This window comes from Phascolarctos cinereus, unplaced genomic scaffold (assembly GCF_003287225.1).
Source record: "Phascolarctos cinereus isolate Bilbo 61053 unplaced genomic scaffold, phaCin_HiC Scaffold_4;HRSCAF=312, whole genome shotgun sequence".
Classification (NCBI taxonomy): Eukaryota; Metazoa; Chordata; class Mammalia; order Diprotodontia; family Phascolarctidae; genus Phascolarctos; species Phascolarctos cinereus.
In genome coordinates, this window is record NW_027555847.1 from 393512098 (window position 1) to 393536478 (window position 24381).

At 41.5% G+C, this 24381-nt stretch overlaps 1 protein-coding gene across 1 annotated transcript in view; it reads left to right on the forward strand.

The window, feature by feature from the left end:
* Positions 1-24381, forward strand: part of AHRR (aryl hydrocarbon receptor repressor) — a 261892-nt gene that overhangs the window by 129900 nt on the left and 107611 nt on the right. The window contains exon 4 of the mRNA XM_020985671.2: positions 23807-23907. Within this exon, the coding sequence (XP_020841330.1) occupies positions 23807-23907 (101 nt within the window). The remainder of the gene's footprint in view (positions 1-23806; positions 23908-24381) is intronic.

Genomic DNA, 24381 nt, shown 5'->3' on the forward strand with positions numbered 1-24381 from the left:
ATTTTAAAGCAGTGTCTCCTTTGGCCACCGTCTTTCTCTGCTTGACAAGCAAGTCAGACGTTTGCTGCCTAAGGGGCTTTCTGGCATTTAATTTTGACTCTTCAGAATTATCTATTAGAATGTAACAGATCACATTTCTATAATGCTTTACCATCTAAAAACCACTTTCCTTACCAAAGAGAAAATAGGATTAGAGACATTTAATGTCAGGCAACTAGCAAAAGCCAGAGTCATTATACCACAGGACATATCCATTTATTAAATGTTTTCTGTGTGCATAGCACTCTCCTGGGGTGTTTCAGTGGTTCTTGAAGGAATTCAAAAGAAATAGAAGATATGGTCCTAGAAGAGCTCATACTGTAGCTGCGGAGACAGCATGTACCCATTTAAAAAGTAACATTTGAAAGAGCAGAATAAATCTAATATTGACTAAGAATGTAATGAGAAGATATGGAGAAGATGACTGGCCAGGATTGGGAGGTAGAATGGAGTCAGAGAAGGCTTATTTGAATTTTGTGAAATTTGAATGGGATCTTAAAGGAAGGTATGATATGGGAAGAGATTAGTGGTTGCTAGAACAGCTAAGATGATGATGATGATGATGTTAACAATAACTAGTATTTATATAACGTGCGCTCTGGGCCAGGTACTGTAATTAGCACTATAAATATTATCTCATATGATTCTCACCACAACCCTAGGAGGAGATAGGTGCTCTTATTATTCCCACTTTATAGGTGAGGAAACTGAGGCACAGAGAAGTTAAGTGACTCACCAAGGGTCACACAGATAGTATCTGAGGTCAAATTTGAACTCGGGGCTTCCTGACTCTAGGCCAAGTTCTCTATCTACTGCTCCATCTAGTTCCTGCAGTGTATAGTGGGAAGTTTTATATTATTTTGTATTTTTTGTAACTTGAGTGTCATAGTGCCATGTCCTCTACTGGATTGTAAGCATTAGACACTTAATGAATGTTTCTGGGATGAATGAGATATTCTTGACCTAATGTTGTCAGGTCCTATAAGCATGTGGGCTGGGGTTTGAGAGAGAGAGGTCAAGTTTTAAAAAGATTTGGGAATCATCTGCTTAGCTTTATAGTTGAAGCCAAGAATGGGAGGAAGATGGGTAAGGGTATCATGTCTTCCTCTGCCCTGGCTTCCAGCCCTGCGTTAGGGGCCTCATTCTTTGTGAGTACAGGGAACACGTATTCTCTCATCTTAATATTCTGCTGCCTCTGAAATAGTTAGACTTCACTTGAATGAGATGTCATAAATAAAGTCCATCTCCTTGTAAGTTGGAAATGAGTGCGAAGTGCCCATCTTGCTGCAGATATAGGCCACTCCTGAACAAAAGTTAAAATCCTTTGAAAGGAACAAAAAAAATCTAGATATATACTGACAAATAACCACCATTGTAGGCTACACTTAATTACGATGCAAGCATGTTGTGTCTCAACTCTAGTTCTTTCTTTTGTCTATAAACATTAGGAAACAGAGATTTAGGCTGAAAGGACAACTTTATCTGGAAGAAAAGCTCTCTCCCTGACCCTTACTTTGCGGAAGGCTGGGTCTGCAGGCTGCTGGGTGACTTATAACCACATGACCTGCAGTCCAGTGACGCCAGCCTCCTCTCTGTCCCTGGCACACAATGCTCCACCTCCCAGCTTTGTGCACTGGCTCACCCCCCAACCCAACCCCCTTCCCTGGGATTCTCTCCTTCATCTCCCTCTCCTGGCTCCCCTGACTTCCTTCAGGTCCCAGCTATGGTCCCACCCTCTGCGAGCAGCCTCTCCCAAGCCTTCATAATTCTCTGATATCATCTCCGGTTTATCTTGCCGAGAGCTTGTTTGTACACAGTTCTTTGTATTTTGTCTCCCCCGTTAGATCGTGAGCTCTTTGAGGGAAGAAGAAATGTTGGCCTTTCTTCGCGTCCTCGGCACTTAGCATGGGTCCCCTGATACATCACAGATACTTAAAAATGCTTGTTGACTTGGATTTCATTTAGACAAGGACTGTATCTTTTTTTTTTTTTACAAATATCCACATTTTTCTGAAGAAAAATGGTCGCTTTCAAAACATTAATAAGGAACAGTAGTGACTATGGAGGGGTCATGTGTTGCAAGACTACTGGCCTGTCTGTCAGGAGGCTCAAGCTCTGTCATCAACAATGTGACCTTTTTCTGAGTCCTCAGTTTCCTCACTTGTAAAATGGAGAAGATAAACTCAGGGTCAGAAGGTATCACTGATGTCATCACATCTGTCACCCTCATTTGATAGATGAGGAAAGTGGGACCTAGGAAGGGAATAATCACAGAGGTGATGTGTGGTGGAGATGAGATTTGAACTTGAATTAGAACTCTGACCCCAGATTCAGCATTTTCCCACTGCGCTACACCTACTCTGCCTACCTGCAGGATATTGTAGAAGTTAATTGAGATAATAGATGTGAAAACCTTTGAAAACTATAAGGGCTTCTCTCTGTCTCTGATATTATTATTAGTTCATAATAAGGTTATTACTAACTTTATTGTTATAAATTCTAAAACATTACTATAAATCCTAACAGTTCCCAGCTCATCCTGTGTTGCTGCCTTTAATTGCCTCTGTAGAGCTGTTGGATTTGGGGGGGTCAGTTGTGAGACAGTGCCAGCTAGGTTTGCTTGTCTTAGGCAGAAATTGAAGCTGCACATTTATTTCTGTTCAGCTTTTTTTCGGGGGATGGCTTGGAGTTAGGGATCATGGAGGCCAAAAGCGTGTCTTATGAACAAATTTGACTGCAGTATATTTACAGGGAATGTAGGTTGTCTTTACCAGGCTGGTGCTTATGTATTTGGAGAAATAGGGCATTCTTGATCAAATCTGATCCGGTGGGAGATCCTAGGTCTGGATTATCAGATGGCCCCATTCTATAGGGTTCATTCTTGTGTCTACAGAGCTTCACTACAGTCATGGAGGAGTGGTTACAGGACTGTGTTCATTTTTATTTAGCTCCTCCACTTTGTTTCTTTCCTTCCTTCCGCTCCCAGAAATGAAATTTCTATACTTCCTTAATTCTTTCACATTCATCCTATGTAAAACCCCCAACTTCATTTTTCTTTCACATTCAGAGCAGATTCTTCATCACTTTCTCACTTACTTTCTAGTACAGTCTTGTACAGACTCAAGGGGGCTCTCTAGAGTTCGCTGTGTGAATGTGGGTTTGTGCCAGGAAAGTTTTCCTTGGGACCCAACTATTTAAACTTCTCCTCTACCTAGTATGGTTGAAATGACTATATCATGTGTCTTTGGAGAGTTACTAGGCACTGTGAGGATGTAGACACGCTTAGAAGATGAAACTTCCAAATTTTGTTCTTTGCTGCCCATCCCCATCCTACCCTATCCCACCCCAGGATTCCCTGTGTGCCAGTGACTCAGCTTCCCTTCTCTGCAGAGTGGCAGTAGAACACACATCCAAGGTGACACATCTCACAGTAGTGGTAATGGAAAATTACAGTAACCAGGGAGTGGAAAGTTCTTGGAAACCGTATTCACTGCCCTGGATTCCAGCAGGCACTCTGCAGGCTTCCTAACAGATAAAGGAGGAAAGGAAATAAAGAGAGGAACTATGTACAAAATGGGGAGAACTGAAAATTGCCTGTAGATACAAAGGAGTGTTCATCAGAAACCAGACGAGTTGATTTTGAACTTGGTGACATGGGATAGAAGCCACAAGTCTACTCCCAGCTATCCAGAATCTTATTCAGCCTACTACTTAAGCACATAGGCTTTATTGGTGCTTTAACTTACAACTGAGGCAGCGTGATCTAGTGGGTAGATGGGCAGATCAGTACCAGGAGAAGGAACCAAGAGCTAGGCTGGCCAGGGAGGAGCTCACCTAGGGTGTTGCTGCAGAGAAGAGGGCCCTCTCTGTCCAGTATCTCACAGCTTTAATTATTCTTGCTAACTAGGTGCAAGCTGAGTTGTTCCTACCTGCTGAAGAAGTACAAGTCATTTAAGATCCTTAAATTTCACCACCCTGAGACAAAGTCTCAGTCACACCATGCTAGTTACAGTTCCGACAAAGAATCATAGAATATGAGTTAAGCGTTCTTGAGCAGGAGTTCTTTATCTTAAAGAGTATATATGGTTAGAATTCAGGGGGCTCTGTCGACTTGGATGGGGAAAAAATCACATCTTTATTTTCATTAACCTCGAACTGAACTTTAATACTGTCTTTAATTATTAAAAATATTATCCTGAGAAGTAATCCATCAGCTTTCCAGACTGCCAAAGGCATTCCATGTCACAATAAAGGTTAAGAAACCCTGTTCGTCCAGTCCCCTCATATTATACATTCAACGATTGCTTAAAAGTTAAACATTAGTAGCAGACCTGAGATTAGAACTCAGATATTCTAGCTCTTTAAAAGATTGATAATTTCATCAGTGTGGGTATTCATTCTACTGATGCAGATTGCAATCCATATGTATATTGTTGTTGTTGTTTTATTTTGAAGGCAACTGGGGTAAGTGACTTGCCCAGGGCCATCCAGCTCTAGTGTCTGGGGCTGGATTTGAACTCGGGTCCTTCTGACTCCAGGGCCAGCTCTCTATCTACCTAAGCTGCTCCTATAATCCTTATATAGTAGTTACTGTGCTTTAGGAATATCAGTTTGCTGCTGTCTGCCAGGCACTGTGCTTAATTTCGAAAATAGAATTTTTGTGTTTCAATAGAGACAAAGAAACATGGCTTAGGCAATTTTACAACAGAAGTGACACAGAATAGAATCAATTAACAAAATTGAATCAGAATCAATTTGATTTTCTCACCTGTCCTCAAGGAGTTCCCAGTCTAATGAGGGAGTCAACTATGTATAGTATATACAAGCTATAGCCAGTGTAAAATGAAGGTAATCTCAGAGAGAGGGCGGGAAATGACTAAGAAAGGCCCCCCTGTAGAAGGCAGGATTTGAGCCGAATCTTGAAGTAAATCAGGGAAGCCAGCAGGAGGAGGTGAGGTGGGACAGCTTGGAGGCAGGTGATTGAGTGTGGGGTGTGTGAGTCCAAGCAGACCAGCAGAGATGAATACTCTAGTGCCTGAAGCAGAGTCAGGAATAAGAAGATTTGAAAAGGTGGGAAGGGCTTTTAGTGCCATGCAGAGGATTTTCTATTTGATCCCAGAGGGCATCCTTGCAAACCACTGGGTTTACTGAGTAGGCAGTCGAGTGACATCAGGCCTGTGTTTCAGGAAAATCAGTTTGGCATCTGAGCTGAAGATGGGTTGAGGTGGGCGAGACAGAGTGAGGGAGGTGAATTAGGGGGCTGTTGAAAGTGGAGGATGCATTGGAGAGGGGAGAGGGAGTCAGGGAGGTGAATTAGGAGGCTTCTGCAATAGTTTGGATGAGAAGTGAGGAGTGATGAGGACCTGACTTAGGGTCATAGCTGAATGAGTAGAGAGAAGGGGAGTGATGCAAGAGTTGTTGTAGTGGTGGGACAAACCCAGCTTGGCTATAAGGGAGGGGAGGTAGTCAGGGTGAAGAGTTAAGAAAGACTCAGGTTGTGAACCTGACTGACTGGAAGTACAGTGAAACTATCAACAGAAATAAGGGAGTTAGGAAGGGGGGGAGGATTTGAGTGGAAAGATAAGGAGGTTTTGGTTGTTGTTTTGAGGCAGTAAGGGTTAAGTGACTTGCCCAGGGTCACACAGCTCGTAAGTGTCTGAAGTTAGATTTGAACTCAAGTCCTCCTGACTCCAGGGCGAGTGCTGTACCAGCTGCACCACCTAGCTGCCTCCTGGAGTTTTGTTTTGTATGCACTGAGTTTGTGAGGTCTACGGGACATTCCATTGGCAATGCCCAGTTGTAGATGTATAGGAGTTAATTATAAAGTTGGAGCTCAGAAGGGAGACTAGGCTTGGATATGTGTGTGTATTTATATATGTATATCATACACATGCATACCTATACACATATATACATATATGCACATATACATACATATGTGTGAGGGGAGAGAGAGAGGTCAGATCTCTTCCAGGAGTTTGCATATATATATATATGCATAGATATATGTGTGTGTGTGTATATATTTGTGTGTGTGTGTGTGTGTGTGTGTGTGTGTGTGTGTGTATATGGAGAGAGAGAGAGAGAGAGAGAGAGAGAGAGAGAGAGAGAGAGAGAGAGAGACTATCTCTTTTTCCCTCTTTCTCTGTCTTTCTGTAGATCTGGGAGTTAATTTGCATAGAAATGATAGTTAAAGCCATCCATGGGAGCTGATGACATCAGCAAAAGAGGGAAGAGGGAGAGAGAAAGAGGAACCGAGGGCCGCAGTTCACCCCCAGGCCCACAATTAAAGCCTTTTTAGGGGGGCAGGTAGGACCTTCCAGTAACTTGCTCTCCTCTGGCTTAACCAAGAAACCACCATCAGTCATCGCCATGCACGCACAAGGCATCAGAGTAGAACTTCACCAGAGAATCCACCATGCTTTGCTGACTGGATCATCATAATTTATCATTTCTGTCTGCTTCATAGTGAGATGCTTTTTTGAACTCAGTAAAGGAAAATAACTCGACAGATGACTAGTCATGGGAATCTGGTTATACCTAGGAGTCCTCTGGAGGGAAAAGCTCATGTAACTGAGACTAGTTGGGGAACCCAAAGACTGCACACACCATTGGCTACTGTACTGTAGGGATCTGCATGCCCGTATCTCCCTGAGGATTTTCTGCTCCTTACATTGTTTCAGGTAAAGACCGGACTCTGTTCTATAAATAGACCAGAGGGAAAATTGGCCGTGATTTTGAATAGTTTGTTTGAATGAGTTTCAGTGAAACATCTCAGTGGGCTGCAATTAACCTGCTCTCCTACGTTGTCTGCTGGTATCATTTTTCCTTTTCCGTTTCCAGTGCTTTTCTTAACTTAGCAATCTGCCAACTCATTCCTCCTTCCTCCAGCAAACAACTAAAAAGTCATTTTCTGATTTTCCCCATTAAACCCAAAAAAGCAACAAAACAAACCAAACCAACCCGAACCCAGCAACAAACCATCATGTTCCAGCTATCTCCTCTAATATATAATGAAGCATTAGGTTCCATTACGTGAAGGTTTAACCTTCATGAAAAGCATTCACAGCTTGCCAGAAGTCATCAATATTTAACAGCTGTTGTTATTATGAAATGCTTCATGGGGTAATGTGGCTAGCTTGCTTGCACGCAATGGTTTGAATGAGTGCCAGGCCTCTGTCAGAGGCCCCAGGAGATTGACAGCTGGTTAGATCGCGTGACAGAGAGGCTCTGGTCAGTCGGCAGCCGGCTGTTACCAAAAAGCCTGTTCTCCCTCTGGTGTTTCTCTGCAAAGGAATTTCACAGTTGAAGAGGGGGAAGTGAAGGGTGGAGCTTGGGCTGAAGTGAGTGGCTCGGTGCCCAGCACCCGCCCACATGCAGCCCAGCTATCTGTGGGCTCTAATCACGCAAAGCTGTCAGGAAAGAGTATATTGTAAACGGCCCGGAGGAGAATGTAGCAGTGTCAAAAGATGACAGCCCCCTTTGATGCCCTGGGTACATGAGAAACACATTAACTGTAAACGCCCAGAGAAGAATATGGGAAATAACTTGAAGAAAGAACGAGGGCAAGGGAGTTAATTTTGAAGGGCTGGGGGCTTGGGGTGGTGGTGGTGCCTTTCCCAAGCTTTCTACCTTAAATAAATGTCATGCAGAATTTAAAAAAGGTTCAAAGAGCGTTCTTGATTTCAAAGCATTTTTTTCAAGAGGAAACAGACTACATAAACCACGAAGCAGAGAACCAAACCTTTGTATACCGTCCTCGGATAATTTTATTTCTTCCTTGGGTGGACTTGATTGCAGCATTCTGTTCATGAAGGAGCTTGAGAACACATATTCCTTATGTTAATTTCTTTCCCAAAACAGCTCTGTGGAGTCTTGACTGGCATTTGAGACTGGAGCTCCTCCTATAATTATAACTCAGTAGTATGCTTGTCTGTGCATATTACCATGGTACAGGCCGTGATGAGATAAATCTCCAAGAGATACGTTTGCTTTTTTGTGGTTATGTAATGCTAATCAGCGCTAATAGGGATCGCTCATGCTGATTTTATGTCTACATGGGTAAAAGGAAATGGAGAGTTGGGATAATTATCCAGATAATTCCTGACCTACAGCCGTCTAATTTTACCCCCTTACTTTAAAGACGTAGAATTGGAAGGGGGAGGGAGAGAGGAAGACCACCTCCATGCCTTTGCATGCGTGGTTGTCTTCCCCCACAGCGCTCTCTTCACCTCCATCTATTAGTTTCTCTGGCTTCTTTCAAGTCTCAGCTCAAATTACAGATTCTGCAGGAGGCCTTTCAGGGTACCACCCCACCCCTGACCCAGCTGCTAGTGCATTACTCTCTCTCAGATGACATGTTGAATTTACCTAGCAGTTTGCATGCTGTCTCCTCCAACAGAATGGGAGCTCCTAGAGGGCAAGGACTATTTTTACCTTGCTGTGGGTCCCCCTCCTAGCACGTGGTGTAAGTGCTTGATAATGGCTTTTCTTTTTGATTGATTAAAAGAAGTGACCATGTTCCTTGGATAAATGTACATCCTTTTGTTTCATTTATTTATACGTACCTAGTCTTTGTGGCTTTCCTACTCCCCCCACCCCCCAAGGTCCATTGCTTCATTTTTTTTTTGTTCCATGGAACAAAATATTTTTGTTCACAAAATCATAAAAATCTTAGAGTTGGAAGAAAGCTCCAAAATCATTTGGTCAGTCTTCTACTTCACAGAGGAAACCCTATGTGGTATTCCTGACCGACTTGGTCTATGTGTTGCTTATACAATGCAGGTGAAACAGAATGTTCTTGGAGAAGAAATTAAAAAACAAATTAAGCATTTGGTTACTTTATTTTTCTACTTGGTCTCCATTGTGTCTCCTCTGAAATCCTTTTCGGACATTTTTACCCCAAAGTCAATATTTTCCTGCCTTTTAAGGGAATCAAACATGGTATGGGTTAAATAGGGAATCTAAAGTGCTCTGACTCTTTTGGGGCAGGTGGGTGGCACAGTGGATAGAGTGTTGGCCCTGAAGTCAGGAAGACCTTACTTAAAATGTGACATCAGACACTAACTAGCCATGTGACCCTGGGCAAGTCATTTAACCCTGTTTGCTTCCATTTCCGCATCTGTAAAATGATCTGGAGAAGGAAATGGCAAACCACTCCAGTATCTTTGCGAAGAAAACCGCAAATAGGGAAATGACTGATCGATAACAACAACAGATTCTCTTGTAGATAAGTGTTTTCATTACCACCGGTTTTTGATGATTGGACTTAGCAGCAGACAAGTCCTCCGAATGGTGTATTAATAATAAAAACCCTTTTTGGTAGAGTGTCTTTGTGCCTCTTCCTTATATCTTATTTCCTGTTAAAGAGGTGTGATTTCTTTCTTGCCACAAAGCCTTATTATATCAGAAATGAAACTTGTTTATAATTACTGGAATGGGCACATTGTCTGGCTGAGGAAACTGATTCATTTGTTGTTATATTTTAAGGGTACTGCAAGGAGTGTCAGTGAATGCGTGGCTTCAAAAGCCCCACACAGAATACATTATGGCAACTAGAATAGAATGTGAGAGCTAGACGGGACCCTCGAGATGATTGAGTTTAACTCCTTTACTTTACAGATGAGAAACAGACTTTGAGAGGGGACAGGCCTTGTTTGAGGGCATATGCTTAGTAAGGCACAGGGTTGGGTCTGGAGCCCAACTGTCCAGGGTTAATTCCATCATACCATGCCATAATCTCCTATGTAGAGATAATGTGCCAAGTGTGAGAGAACTGTGTTCTGAGGTTATGTAGAAAGACTTTTTTCAATTACCAAGGAGTCCTTCCTAGCTGCTTTTAGCAGAAGTGGGTTAAAATCCTGTCTAATGTTTACTTCTTTGGGCCAGTAGCTTACCCGCTTTGGGCCTCAATTTCCACATCTGTAAAATGAGATTATTGTATTAGATAGTGTTTAAGGTGCCTCTGACTCTATCTCTATGATTTTAAACTTCTGGGACTACTTTTCCATGTGCCAGTAGCTAAGTAATCCTAAAAGAAAAAAGGAAAGAACTCCATAGAAAGCTTACTATGTGCAAGAGATACTCCACATATTTCTCTCCTTGCTGTGCGTCCGTATTTTTTTATGGCTCTCACCATCATTAGAATGTAGGCTTTTTGAGAGGAGTCCTCTCCATTCTATAATGTATCTAGTATAATGCCCCCATGAACTGACTTAGTAAAGTAAGCAATGATTGTTCACATTCTGCTGAAAATATAAATGAGATTGATTTGTGGATGGAGGGAAATTTCCATTTCACTTCTGTCTGTGTATTTTTACATTAGTTAATTTTACTATGTGTATGTGTGTATATACATACATATGCATATGAATGTGTGTGTGTGTGTGTGTGTGTGTGTATCAAGAAGTGATGTGACAAAATGGATATAATGTGGGCCTAGACTGGGGAAGACCTGGGTTCAAGTCCTGATTTTGACAAGCGGCCTTGGACGTCACTTAATTTCTCAGTGCTGTATACAACTCCCTAAGATTATAACATGCAAAGCAGTTGTCAAATTGCATTGGTAGAAGGGATTTCCTCCTTGGGAATTCCATACACCTATTAAATTGCAGGTCTGGGCAAAAACGATGTAGGTTGGTAGATGAAAGAGTGAATGATTAGAGAGCTGTTGGGTCCCTGACCCCACTTCTCCTGCACAGTGACCATTCATTCCTTTTACTGGGGGTATTTTGAGGGTACTAAGGAGGAATAACTCCTTTCTTCACCTTGATGGTAGAGAAGACAAAATCCACCTGGGGGGAACGAAATAAGGTTTGACATTTACAAAGTGCTTTCAGGCCCTCAGAACACAGGTATTTGCCTTATGAATGGTATACCATTGTGGCAGAAATGTCAGTTTCTTCATAGGTGAGTCACAAAGTTGATTTATGGGTCCTGGTCTTCAGAACAGTCACCTCCTGCTTCCTTGTCCAAGTCTTCATGGCTCAGGAAACCCAGTGGGCCTGTTCTCAGGGGGCTTTTGTTCTTTAATCAGGAAAACGTTTTTGTCTTTTGTAAACTAAACTTGAATCCTGGGGAGTTCTGTGTCGAGTCCTAAATTTAGAGAACACTCAAGTGGGATTTTAAATAACGTAGGAAATAAAAAGAAACAAACCTTGGTTCCCCAAGAGAACTTTTTTCTACTTCAGCAACAATGAAGTTCTTTTTTTTCCCCAGTGATCTTAGAATATATGTGCCTTTGCCTTGTTGTGTTTAGGTCTCCCTCCCTTCCACCCTGTTTTCTAAGTCTGTCAGTCAGTAGGTATTTATTGAGCATGTGCCCAAGATGTTGAGTGTGGGGGCATTACAAAAGAAGTAGATGGCAGTTCTCTGATGTCAGGAGCTTACACACTGCTTGATGGGGAGGGGACAGCATGGCCTGAAAAGGCTCTCTTCAGAATACCAGCGCTCCTTCCTTTGCCAAATCCAGTGTCCTTTTCTCAACCCCTATTCTTTTTGACCTCTCTGCACCCTCTGACGCTTCTAATCGAGTACCTTCTTCTCTCTAGGACTTTTGACACTTCTCTCTCCTGGTTCACCTCTTACCTGTCTGACCATTCCTTCTCAGCAAAGTCTTCTTTGCTGAATCTTCATCCAGGTCATGACTGCTAATTGTGAGTGTCCCACAGAGCTCTCCATAACATCTTGTTTGGTGACCTCATCAGCTCCCATGGATTCTGTTATTATCTCCAGGCAGATGATTACAAGATCTGTTTGTCCATCTCTGACATCTCTCTTGACCTCTAGTCTCACATCTCCAATTGCCTGTTGGACATCTTGAATTCAATGTCCTATAGACATCTTAAACTGAATTCTATCTTTCCTCCAAAATCCTCCTCTCTTCTTATTTTCCTTGTTGCTGGTACTAGCAGCCTCCTGCTCACCTCTACTTCCTACTTGCTCTCACACCTCTACATCAAATCTGTTGCCAAGATCTGGACATTTTACCTTTGTAATATCTCTCAAGATGCACCCTTCTCTCTTCTGACACTGCCATCACTCTACTGCAGGCCCTCATCACCTCACACTTGGATTATTGCAGTAGCCTGCTGGAGATGTGCCTGCCTTAAAGTCTCTCTCTACTCCAAGCTATCTTCCTCTCAGCTATCAAAATATCTTCCTAAAGCTCAAGTCTAATCATGTTGTCCTCTACTCATTAAACTTCAGAAGCTCCCTATTATTTCCAGGATCAAATTTAAAGTTCTGTGCTTGGCCCTCAATGCTCTTCATGATCTGCTCTCTCCCTGACCCCACCCCAACCTTTCCTGTCTTCTTAAGCCTTACATCCTCCCACTGCTTTCCACTTCAGTGATACTGGCTTCCTTTACTGTTCCTTGAACAAAATGCTCCATCTTCCAACTCTGGTTGCTTTCTTCCTCATGTCTGCATGTTCTCCTTCCTTATCTTTGCCTTCTGCTTTCCTTCAAGTCTTAGCAAAAATCTTGGCTTCTATAGGAAGCCTTTCCCAATCCCCTTTCGTTCTAGTATCCTCCCTCTGTTGATTATTTCCAATTTATCGTATTTATAGCTTGTTTGCACATAATTATTTGCATATTGTCTCCCCCATTTAGACTGAACTCCTTGAGAACAGGGACCGTCTTGGCTTTCTTTATATCTTTAGCACTTAGCACAATGCCTGGCACATAGTAGGCACTTAATAAATATTTATTGGCTGACAGACTTTCTGAACTGTTGCATGCCCACAGCCCCCTACTTCTGACAAAGAAGGGAAAGAGGTTTTATTAGGGGAGGGTATAGCAGTATTTCAGAGTGGTTGATAGGGGTGAGTTAGTGATAGTGATGCAAAAAAAGGAAAAAGTATTAATGAAACATGCAAAAATAAACAGAAGAGGGCAAAAGCAAGTTCATATGGGGACACACGCAAGCATAAGAAGGGCAGTGTTGGTTTTGACATGTTGAAGCTGGTATAGTCTTAAAAATCCAAGCTGTGCATGGTATCATCAAAGTTTTATATGTAGTTCTCTTCTTCTATCCACTTTATATGGAAATATTCATGTTTGTTGATGACTGTCAGGTTCAAGTTCATAAAAAATTGCTTAATTTAAAAACATTTTTAAAAGAAGGGAGAGATGCATTTTCTCCACCCTTTTCTAGGGCCATGCCCTCTTTGTCATGGAGCCCCTCTCCCAGCCTGGCCTCCCTGCCTATCCACGCCTCTTCTAACTTCGCTGTCTTATGCTCATGGTCTACCTTTGGTGTGCAGTGCTGCTATCAGCAAAGGGTTAAATCACAGCGTTCCTAAATGAGGTGGAATTTCCCATTCCACATATTCTTGTCTCACTTTAGCCAAAGGTCACTTTCCACTGGCTGGGTCGGTCAGGGAACAGCAGCAGGCTGAGGCACTGACTGAGAGCACTGTCAGGTGGGATTGGGTTTTACTCTACCTGAGGCTGTAACTCATTTTTGAGCAGATGGAAGTCATTTAGTTCCTGGACCAGTGCACTCACATGAACTTATTTTAGACATGATTTGGGGAAACATTTTACATACATGCTCAAAATTCTACAGCAGTAATACTAGTGTTATGTACACAAAGTTAAGCTGCCAGTTTCTATTCCAAGGTTTAAAAAATAATGGAGAGTTCAGTATTTCCAGCATTGAGGAGAGTTTCCAGTTTGTCTGAAAATGTCAGAGCTCTTATATATGTTCGATGTAGCTCTTGGGATTTAAAAGTAATGGAGCTATGGAAAAAATAAAGGCCTATTAGGTCATCTGGTCTCCCTTTCTTTCCCTTTCCATCCCTCTTTACTAAGTCTTAAGTCTAGTTTTGAGGTGATGAGCTTTTGACCACTTCCTCTGGAAAATTTCTCATATAATTATAAACCCTCAAAGCTTCTCTCTCGATTTAGCTAATTCAATTCAGGAAACATTTATCAAGTGCCTAGTAGGTACAAGGCCCTGTGGGGAGGGGGGGCTTTGAGGAGGCAGAGGAGCAGAGCCTAGAAGTTGCAAAGAGCTGAATTTAGGCTCCATGTCAGGGAAATTAAAATCAACCCAAAGTGTCGCCTCAGGAACCGGCAAGTTCCCATTCACTTGAAGTATTTAAGCAAAGTCTATATGAACACTTGTCAGTTATATTGTAAAAAGGATTCGTTTTCAGGTACAGTTTTAGACTAGCTGGCCTCTGGGGTCCCTTCTAATGCTGAGATTCTGGGGAGATCAGAAAGATACTCCATTGCACCCATGATCTCAGAGTAATGTTATAGTAATAAACTTACATACACTTAAGCATATTCCCTCCACAGGGGTAGGGATATATCTATATCTATATCTGTATCTGTATCTGTATCTGTATCTGTATCTATATCTATATCTATCTATATCTATTTATCTATCTATCTATCTATCTATCTATCTATCTATCTATCTATCTATCTATCTATATGTATAGGGGGAAGAAGAGGGACCACAGAAGGAAGGAAGACAAATTCACCCATTTTGACAATTTTTTTCCATTTGAGATTTGTTCATTTTACTCCTGCCACCAACTGATGAATAGGAAGGAATACAAGTGAGAAAATAAAAGTTAGGCTAGGAAGGAGTAGCCAGGAGGTTGTGAATCATAAAGAGTAAAGGCAATGATTGGCATCGTGTCTTAAATCATAAGCCATTGATACCCTGACATCCCGTAAAGAATAGAGATCTGAGAAGACTTGTACTGAGGGTGTGGATGTAATATAAGTCAGGTAAATTGGGGAAAACTGACACTTTCTGGAGGTATCTCTCTTCAAAGCAGAATGTCTGATAAATTTCAATTTTCACTTTTTGGGAAGGTAAAAAAAGGAATGAGGGTCACATCTACTCTGAACCTGGTTCTAACAAATAGGGAGGAATTGGTTGCCAAAATAAAAATGATGGGAACTCTGGAAGGAAGTGACCACACCATCTTAACATTCACGATAAATAAAGAGAGGAATGTTTGGTGTGATGTGGTCTATATCTTTGATGTCAGTAGACTAATCTTTCAAAGAGTTTAAGTAAAAGACTGGTAGGTTTTTATGATCAGAGACTGAAGAAGAAGTCAATTCAAGAGAAGATTTTAGCAACAATATCTTAATGACCCTGAACAGTTATTCTGAGGAGAGGAAAAAAATAAGGTAATGTCTGAAGAGACTGTTGTGGCTGTACATGGAGCTCTCTGAAAAGCTTTGATTTTAAAGGACTGATTTTCTCCTCTGTAAAATAAGGATAACAGTATTATGTACCAAACAGGGTTGTTTTAAAGAAAGCATTTTGTAAATCTTAAAGTGCTATATAAACGTGAGTTGTAATTATTCACTTCAGTTCAGTCAACTTTTTATTAAGTGCCTCATATGTGTAAGGTAGATACAGGACAAAAATGAAAAGCAGTTCATACTGTCAAGCTCAGGAGGTGATTCCCATATGCAGTAGCACCATGAAGCAAGTTAGGGATTCGGGTGTGGAGTCCATTTCAGGCCTGGAGGACAGCCCATGGAAAGGCACAGATATGATAGGTGGAATATCAAGCCCAAGGAATAGCAACCAGGCCGTTCCCCTTGAACTTTTACCATGTCCATTTCCATTTTATGGAGAGCCAATTTAAATGCCTCTTTAGAATAAGATAATGGGCTCATAAAAGAGCTATCTTTATTTCTGGAACATACAGCTGGCTACTCAAAGTACTCTGTTGCAATAGCTGCATATTACACTGACCATGTCAGTGACAGTCTTTTTGATGAGTGGAAACCACATGAATAAGTAGTGTGGGGGTGAGCATCTCTAGGAGTTTGCCTTTGCAATCTCAATTACCCTCGCATGGCATCAGAGCAGAAAAAAGTTGGACAGATCATGCTAATCAGCATAAATTTTCCTAAAGCGGAATTCCCTTTTTTCCTCTGGATTTCATAAGGTGCAATGCCAGTGGGTAATTCGATAAAAAGAATGTATTCTAAAGGCACAGATTCCTGCTTCCAACTTCAAGCCCACTTCACAGACTCATATTTTATTTTCACTATTTTATTATTACTATTACATTACAATCACATGAGTGGCACAGCCTTATAAGACAAAGGCCAGGAAGGTATAAACCCAGTATGAGTTGAGCCTTATGACAAATGCTAAGAATAAAAGAAGAGCTTCTTCAAGTTATGTGGGAGATGAGAGGAAGAAAAAGAAGGCGTGGGGTAAAAAGGAGACAGTAATCAACAGTGGAGAGAAGCAACATGCTACTTAACTTGTGTTTTGCTTACTAAGGAGCAGGGTCAGACTAGATGGCTCTGAGGTCTGTTCCAACTGTGGGATTACATAATTCTGCAAGAGCAGTTTGTAGCTTGGAAAGGAAGAAAACAAAAATGGTTATTAATAGATAGTTGAACCCCAAGAAAAGTGAGAATGAATCAGTCAGTCAATAAGCAGTTATTGAGGACAATACACTATCCTAGTATATTGGGGATACAAGGACAAAAGGAACTGTCATCAAGAAGCTGCAACATTCTCTCAGGAGAGACAGCATTGTGTGTGTGTGCACGCGTGTGTGTGTGTGTATGTGTATATATACATATGTATCTGTATATATATATGCATATATACACACTATATATATACACACATATGTATGTATATATAAAATAGAAGAAAATTTTGGGTGGGAGGTTGTGGTGAGGCCATTGACAGCTGGGAGGATTAGGAGGGATTTCATATTGAAGCTAAATTCTTGAAGGAAATTAGGGATGAGGAGGGAATGCATTCCAGGCAAAGGGGACAGCTAAAACAAAGACATGAAGAAAGGAAATAGCAAGCCGTGGATGAGGAATGCCATGGACAATTTGACTGGATTGTGGAATGGTCTTTGGGGAGGGCACACAATAGGAGGCATAATATAGCTCATGATCTATCCACAAAAGATAACTGAACAGGATTGGTTACATAGGACGACAACCAAGAGAAATCAGTGTCACAGAAACCAAGACGGAAAGTGTATCCATGAGGAGAATTCTGCAGAAGTGGATGAGAAAGGTGAGGATTGAGAAAAGGCCATTGCATGTAACAATTAAATAGTGAGAGGGTACTTCCCTTGCAGAATTCAAGTCATAGCATCTGAATGAATCACATCTAAGGCACTGTAAGAAATGGCAGATGTAAATATCAGATGCTTACAATAGGAGGTGTCAGATTCGGGGTCTACTGGCTATAAACAATAAGCAAAACTCCTTATTGCAACTGGTCAAGATTAAAATGTAATTGGGAAATTTTAAAAAAATAAATAAAAGTATAATAAAATATAGATACTGTTGATTTGTGGTTTTCTAAGTCAATATTTGGCTGTAGGGATCACAGATCTATTTCTGTTTGAGTTTGACACTAATGCTGTAAGTGATTCAATTAGGTAGCTGGGTGGCAGAGTATAGGAGTAGGAGTAAGGCAGACCTTAGTTCAAATCCTACCTCCTCTCAGATATTTACTAGCTGTGTGACCCTGGACAAGTCACTTAACCTCTGTTTCAGTTTCCTTGTTTCTAAAATGGAGAAAATAATAGCACCTGCCTCATAGGACTGTTGTGAAGATAAAATGAGATATTTGTCAAGTGTTCTGCAAACCTTAAAGCGCTATCTAAATGCTAATCATTGTTATTTTTTTTATTACTCATGGAGAAGGGAGATGACACAACACTGAAGGTGGATAAATGCCGTCCCCTCTTTTTTTGTAGGTGCAGAAAGTATGATGCCTCAGTTTATAGAAGGGCAAATTTGACACTTATTCCCTGGGAAAAAATTAGAGCATATTATTGAAAGAGTGGCTTGTGAGACGTAGAAGTGGTAAATTATTGGTTATTTTGAATGACTCTCTGGGAGGAGGAAATTTAGGTTATGTAAAAGCAAAGGATATCAATAAAAGATATTCTTTAATAAGAAAGAGATGGTGATCACTGTGGACCATCATGATTTCATTAAAAATGAGTCATACCAGATGAAGATCACTCATCTTGCTTGTATAATTAGACTAATAGCAGAATTTTATAGACATGGTACAGCTAGATTTCAGGAAGGCATTTGACAGTCTCTCCTCGCAGCCTTTTGGAAAAGATGGAAAGATGTGAACTGGGTGATAGTATAGGTAGATTTGAAATTGATTGAAAAGCTAGACCTAAAAATGTTAATTAATGATTGATGTGACCCAGGACACACATTGTGTAGGCATGGGCTATGAGACCTCCCATGTGGGACAGTGGCGGGTATACTGCTTAGCAAATATAGACATGGTCATGGGAAGCATCAATGTCGGCATATTTGGTGCAACAAGAGAAGAAGGGACTGTGGGGCCAAGGTTTGCTGTGAAATGAAAAGAACTTCTGCTGAGGGCAAGTATACTCAGAGTGGGCTGTCATTGAATACAATCGAATACATCTAATACAATGGCAATGGCAAGATGAATGCCACCATAAGCCAACTTAGGAGTTAGTTATTGGCATGCCTACTACAATGTAATGATAGCACTGATAGGTTGCATGCCAAGGTTCAACTACAGCAACAGCTCCCTCAGTGTCTGGGGGGCAACTGCTTCCAATTCCTTCCTAGTTGGTAATGAAAATAACTCCTGCTGAGACAGGATAGCATTAGGGCATTGCTTCAACTAGTGCTTCTGAAATTGGACATTTTAGTTGTGGGAGTCAGAGTCAAGATAGAGAGGAAGTGGTAGACTTATGTCATCTTGGGGAGAGAGCCTTGAAGCAGTGCCACAGAGCCATATTCTGTTCAAGAATTTAATTCAGAGAATTCAATCATGCTCTTGATGATGGGGTTATTGAATTTCTAGATGACACTAAATTGGGATCACCAATTCTTTGGATGAAAGAACTGGTATCCAAAGAGAACTAGAATGATGGGCCAAATCTAAAGGTAATGAGTCAACTGCACAAATGCAGAAGGGGGATAACATATCTAGAAAGCACCTCATAGGAAACAAGGAACTGGGGATGTTAGTGGAGTGAGAATATGATACAGGTCAGTGGTCAGAAAGCCTGATGATACCTTAGGTCTCATAGTGTCCAGAACGATGGATGTGATATGTCTACTGCACTCTGCCCCGGTCAGTCCACATTTGGAGTCTCGTATTCAGCTCTGAGCACCACGTTGACAAAGAACTTGGTCAGAGAAAGGACAACAGAATGATGAAGGGGCTCAAAACCAGGCCATAAAAACATCACTGGGGGGAATTGGGACTTTGTAGTTGGGAGAAAAGAAGACTTTGTGGGTACATAATCAGTGTCTACAAATATCTGAAGGGCCTTCGTTTGGAAGAAGACTTAAGGGGCAAAGTGGCAAAGAGGAAGGGGGAAGGGATGGGAATAAGCATTTATATAGTACCTAGTGGGTCAGCCATTGTGCTAAGCACTTTTATAATTATTATTTTATTTGGTCCTTAAAACAGCCCAGTGAGGTAGGTGCTGTTAGTGTCCAGATTTTACATTGGAGGAAATCGCTGCAAACAGAGTTTAAGTGATTTGCCCAAGGTCACACAGCTAGTATGTGTCTGAGGTCGGATTTGAACTCAGGTCTTCCTGACTTCAGGTCCAGTGCTCTGTCCATGAATAGTGAACAAAGCGTTGAACTTGGAGTTGGGAAGACTATGTTCAGACACTTCCTAGCTGTGTGACCCCCTGGGGAATGACTTCACTCTGCCTTCCTCAGTTTTCTCATCTGTAAAATGGGCTGGAGAAGGACATGGCAAACCACTCCAGTATCTTCGCTCAAAAAAAAAAAAACCCACCAAACCTAAAATATGGTCGTGGAGAGTTGAACACCACTGAAATGACTAAACGACAACAACAGAATGATTAAACTTTTCTGTTTGGCCCCACACTGAAAAATTAGCAGTAAGAGTTGGAGGTTACGAGAGGGACAATTTAGCTCAATACAAAGGGGGAAAACTCCTCTTTAAAAACTAGCTGTTCCTTTGTAGGCTTTAAGTTATCTCGGTTAAAGAAACTGCCTCGATATTTCCTCTGGCTTCTTTATTTTAACTTTCACTTTTGACATTTTTCTCTGCTCTAGTTTCACTTGGAACTCAGGACCCTGTGCTTCTTCCTTGCTTTGGGTCTTAACTTTTCCATACAACTTTCTCACTGTTTACCTTTCTGTTAATTATAAACAGTGACAGTGCTGGTGAATGTTTAACAACCAGCTCTCTGAAAAAGAAATGTACTCACAACATTATTTTAAGTTTCATCTGTGTTATTAATATTTTCTCCATCACTTTCTAAAGTCTAGTTAATGAACAGAATAGTAAATCAAGACCTGATTTGTACCATTTACCAATTTCCAAAGTCCAAATGCTCATACTGAAAATTTAACAACTGGCTCTTGCCAACTGGTCTGGGTCAGCTTCAATACATCTGGACTGTAAAGATTGTGAGATTATGAGAGATAGTGGAGATTATGAGAAGCTACATGGTGTAGTGGAAAGGGTGTTGAATTTGGAAACAGCAATTCAGATTTCAACACTTACTAGCTATATGTGGACTTGGGAAAAATCGTATAACCCCTTGGAACGTTACTTTTTTCACATTTCCAGTGAGGCTAACAAATATTACTTGAATTACCCAACTCACATGGTTGTTAGAAAAGACCTTTTGAAAGTACTCTGTAACTAGAGGAGGCAGTGTGATCAGACATGGGCTGTTCAGCAGAGAGGCACAGACAGAAACCAGCAGTAACCGATGAATTCATGAGAGTAACCACCAAGTACAAAAGGAATTGTTCTAATTCATCTAGCTTATTTGTGATTGGTGTATTCGTAAATACATGGGTATGAGGAGCAGCTAGGTGGCACAGTAGAAAGAGCACGGGCGTCATGAGGACCTGAGTTCAAGCTTGCCCTCAGACGCTTTACCAGCTGTGAGACCCTGAGCAAGTCACTTAGCCTTGATTGCCTCCAAAATAAATAAATGCATGGATGTTTTTCTTATTCCATATTTATGTATTTATAAAGAGTCCCTTTTATTTAACCTTTAGCACCCATGTTTGCAAGTACTCAGGTAAGCTTATAGTCCTAGAAAAGTTGGCAGGCTCCCTGCTGGATCCCATATATGCCATTATGGCATGTCCTGAATTAGGACAAAAAAGATCCAGGTATTAGCAAGTTGACACATGCCCTTGGTATTTGTTGTTCTGTCATTTCAGTTGGGTACTACGCTTCGTGACCCCATTTGGGGTGTTCTTGGCAAAGATACTCAAGTGGTTTGCCATTCCCTTCTCCAGCTCATTTTACAAATGAAGAAACTGAGGCAAAGAGGGTTAAGTGACTTGCCCAGGGTCACACCGCTAAGTAAATTTAAGTGACACACAGTCAGGCCTTCCTGACTCCAGGCCTCATGCTCTATCTGATGTGCCTCTTAGCTGTCCAACAAACCTTGAAGCACTGTATAAATGCTGACTATTACTATGATTGTAGTAATAACAGTTGATATTTATAGAATACTTTTGAGGCTTATTGAGGCCTTTATGTAGTTTATCTCATTTATTCCTCATAACAGCTCTGAGGGGTGGGTAGTGTTATTGTTCCCATTTTACAGATAATGGAGCTGAGGATCAGAGAATTTAAGTGACTCCTGATTCTGGTTCCAGTACTCTACCCACCATGCCACACTACCTCCATGCATGAGGTGATCTCCATTGAGTATTAGTACATCAAAAGCCTTGTCCTTTGACTCTTTACCTTTGACGCTGTCAATTACCTTCTGTTTATCCTCTGCTCTCTAGGTTTTCATGAAAGCTACCCCCTGGTTCTCCTCCAACTCTCTGACTGTTCTGTGTAGCCCTCCTTTGCTGGAGGTACCAGGTCATGCCTACTCCTCCAAGGCCTGTTCTGGACCCTCTTTTCTTCTCCCTCCCATTTTCCAGGCACGGGGGACAGCCAATGGCCCAGAGCTGAGAGATTCAGTGTCTTGTTTGTGGAACAGCCGGGAGACAGGCGTGGTGATCTCATCGGATGCCATGGATTCAGTTATCACATCCATGCAGATAATTCCCAGCGCTATATATCTAGCCCTAATCTCTCTCCCAAAGTCCAAGTTTCACATCACCAATTATCTTTTAGACATCACAAATTGGGCATCCGTGGGCATCTCAAATTCAGCATGTCCAAAAAAGAAATTAACTTTTTACCCTGAAACCCTCTCCTCTTCTCCACTGCCCTCTTCTTTTGAAGGGACCGTCATCCTTCTGGTCATCCAGGCTTATAACCTTAGTGACTTCTCACTCACACTAGCCCCCCTGTATCCAACCAGTTGTCAAGTCACTGTTGCCACCTTCGCATCATATATATGTATATATATATGTCTGTATTTATATATGTAAATTATATATGTGTATCTACATGTGTATATATGTATACGTATAAGCATATATGTGTAGCTATGTATAGGTATGTGTGTATATATGCATGCATAGTATATATTTGTGTATACACACATATAACCCCACCTTCTTTTTACTCACAAAATTGCTACTCTGTTACAAGTCCTCATCACCTCAATGCTGTACTATTGCAGTAGCCTTCTGGTTAGTCTCTTTGCATCCCTTTTACTTCGAGGAGCAAATGTAAAATCCTCTGTTTGGTGTTTAGAGCCCTTCACAGCCTGGCCACTTTCTGCCTTTTTCGGTTCTCTTACTCCTTATTCCTTTCCACATACTCCAGGACCGGCTATACTGGTCTACTTGGTAGATCTCACATCCAACTCTCCATCTTCCATCCTGGCCATTTTATTGGCTGTTCCCAATGCCTGCAGGCTTTCCCTCCCCTCTCTGCCTCCTGGCTTCCCTGAATTTTTTTCAACACTTATCTCAAATCCTACCTTTTTTTGCAGGAGATGTTTCCAGGTTCCCTTCCCTTCCCTAACCCCTCCTCAATCTTTGACTAATGCCTTTCCTCTGAAAATTACCTTCTATTTCTATATCATGTGTGTATCATGTATGAATAAGGCTATTTGCGTATTTGTGTGTTATCTTCCTCATTACAATGTTAGCTCTCTGAGAGCAGAGGTGGTTTTTGCCTTTCTTTTTATCTTCATCACTTGCAAACAGTGAGTGCTTCATAAATGCTTCACTGGCTGACTGATTGATGCTGTATTATCCAGATAAATGGGGATGGAAGTCTCACATTATGACACAAGTTTCTTCACCACACAAAACAGAGTTTGAGATGTGACTGTGTTGGTGTTGAGAATCAAAAGCAACTTTTTGTGTTTTTATATACTTTAATATACAAAAATGTTAAAGTTTTCTTCAGACGAAGATGGCATCAAAGTCTGGCTAGTGATATGTAATAAGAACCATGGAAGTAAAAATTGTGGCTTGAAGAAACAACATTAAAATTCAGTGCATCGTCCTGACGAAAGGCTTCTAAGACAAACTGAATCAAACTTAGTTAAGTGTTGGGTTGTCCTGTCTTCTTCTGGTTGCTGGCTGTGAGCCAGCATTAACTGGGTTGAATTATGTAAACTGCAATGATTTGGTAACACGATGTTTTTTCCCTTGGTTTTCCTGTACCTTTTCATTTGTTTGCCTTATTTTTGATGAAGCGGATAATAGTGGAAAAAATATCATTCAGTAAAAACAATGTTTACAACCCTTGGATTACTGAGAAGGTCATTCCACCCTGTAAAATGTGGTTTGCTTTCTTGGGCTGGGGACAGGGGGTATGAATCGATCAAGATCATTGACACATTGCTACTTCTTTTCTCTAACAGCTATTCAGGAGCAACACTTCAGGACACAAGGTGACCACCCAGTGAAAGAAGATCACCTCCCCACTGGAATTGCCATGCCGGAAGGGGGACTGTTGCTAGAAGTGAGTACATACAATTTCCCCTTTACTTTACAGTTCCAGATAATGCAAAACATCCTCTGGTCTATCACAGTTATCATAATGGTCTGACATGTTACTACCCTGGTCAAAAACGAATCCCCCTCACCTCATGCCTAGACTGTGGCAGTAGCCTGCTGGTGGGTTTGACTGCCTCAGGTTTCTCCCCACTCCAGCCCCTCCGCTGTTCAGCCACCAAAGTGATTTTCCTAAAAAATGTGGGTCTGACCGTGTCATCTCTCTCTCAATAAACTCCTGTGGCTCCCTGTTGCCTCCAGAATCAGAGACAGGATGCTCTGTGGGGCATTCAAATCCCTACATAACCTAGCCCCTTCTTGTCTTTCCAGTCTCCTTACAACTTATTCCCTGCCATGGACTCCTGAATCCAGTGACACTGGCCTCCTGGTTGTTCCATGAACGACAGTCCATCGCTTGACTCGGAGCATTTTTTTTGGCTGT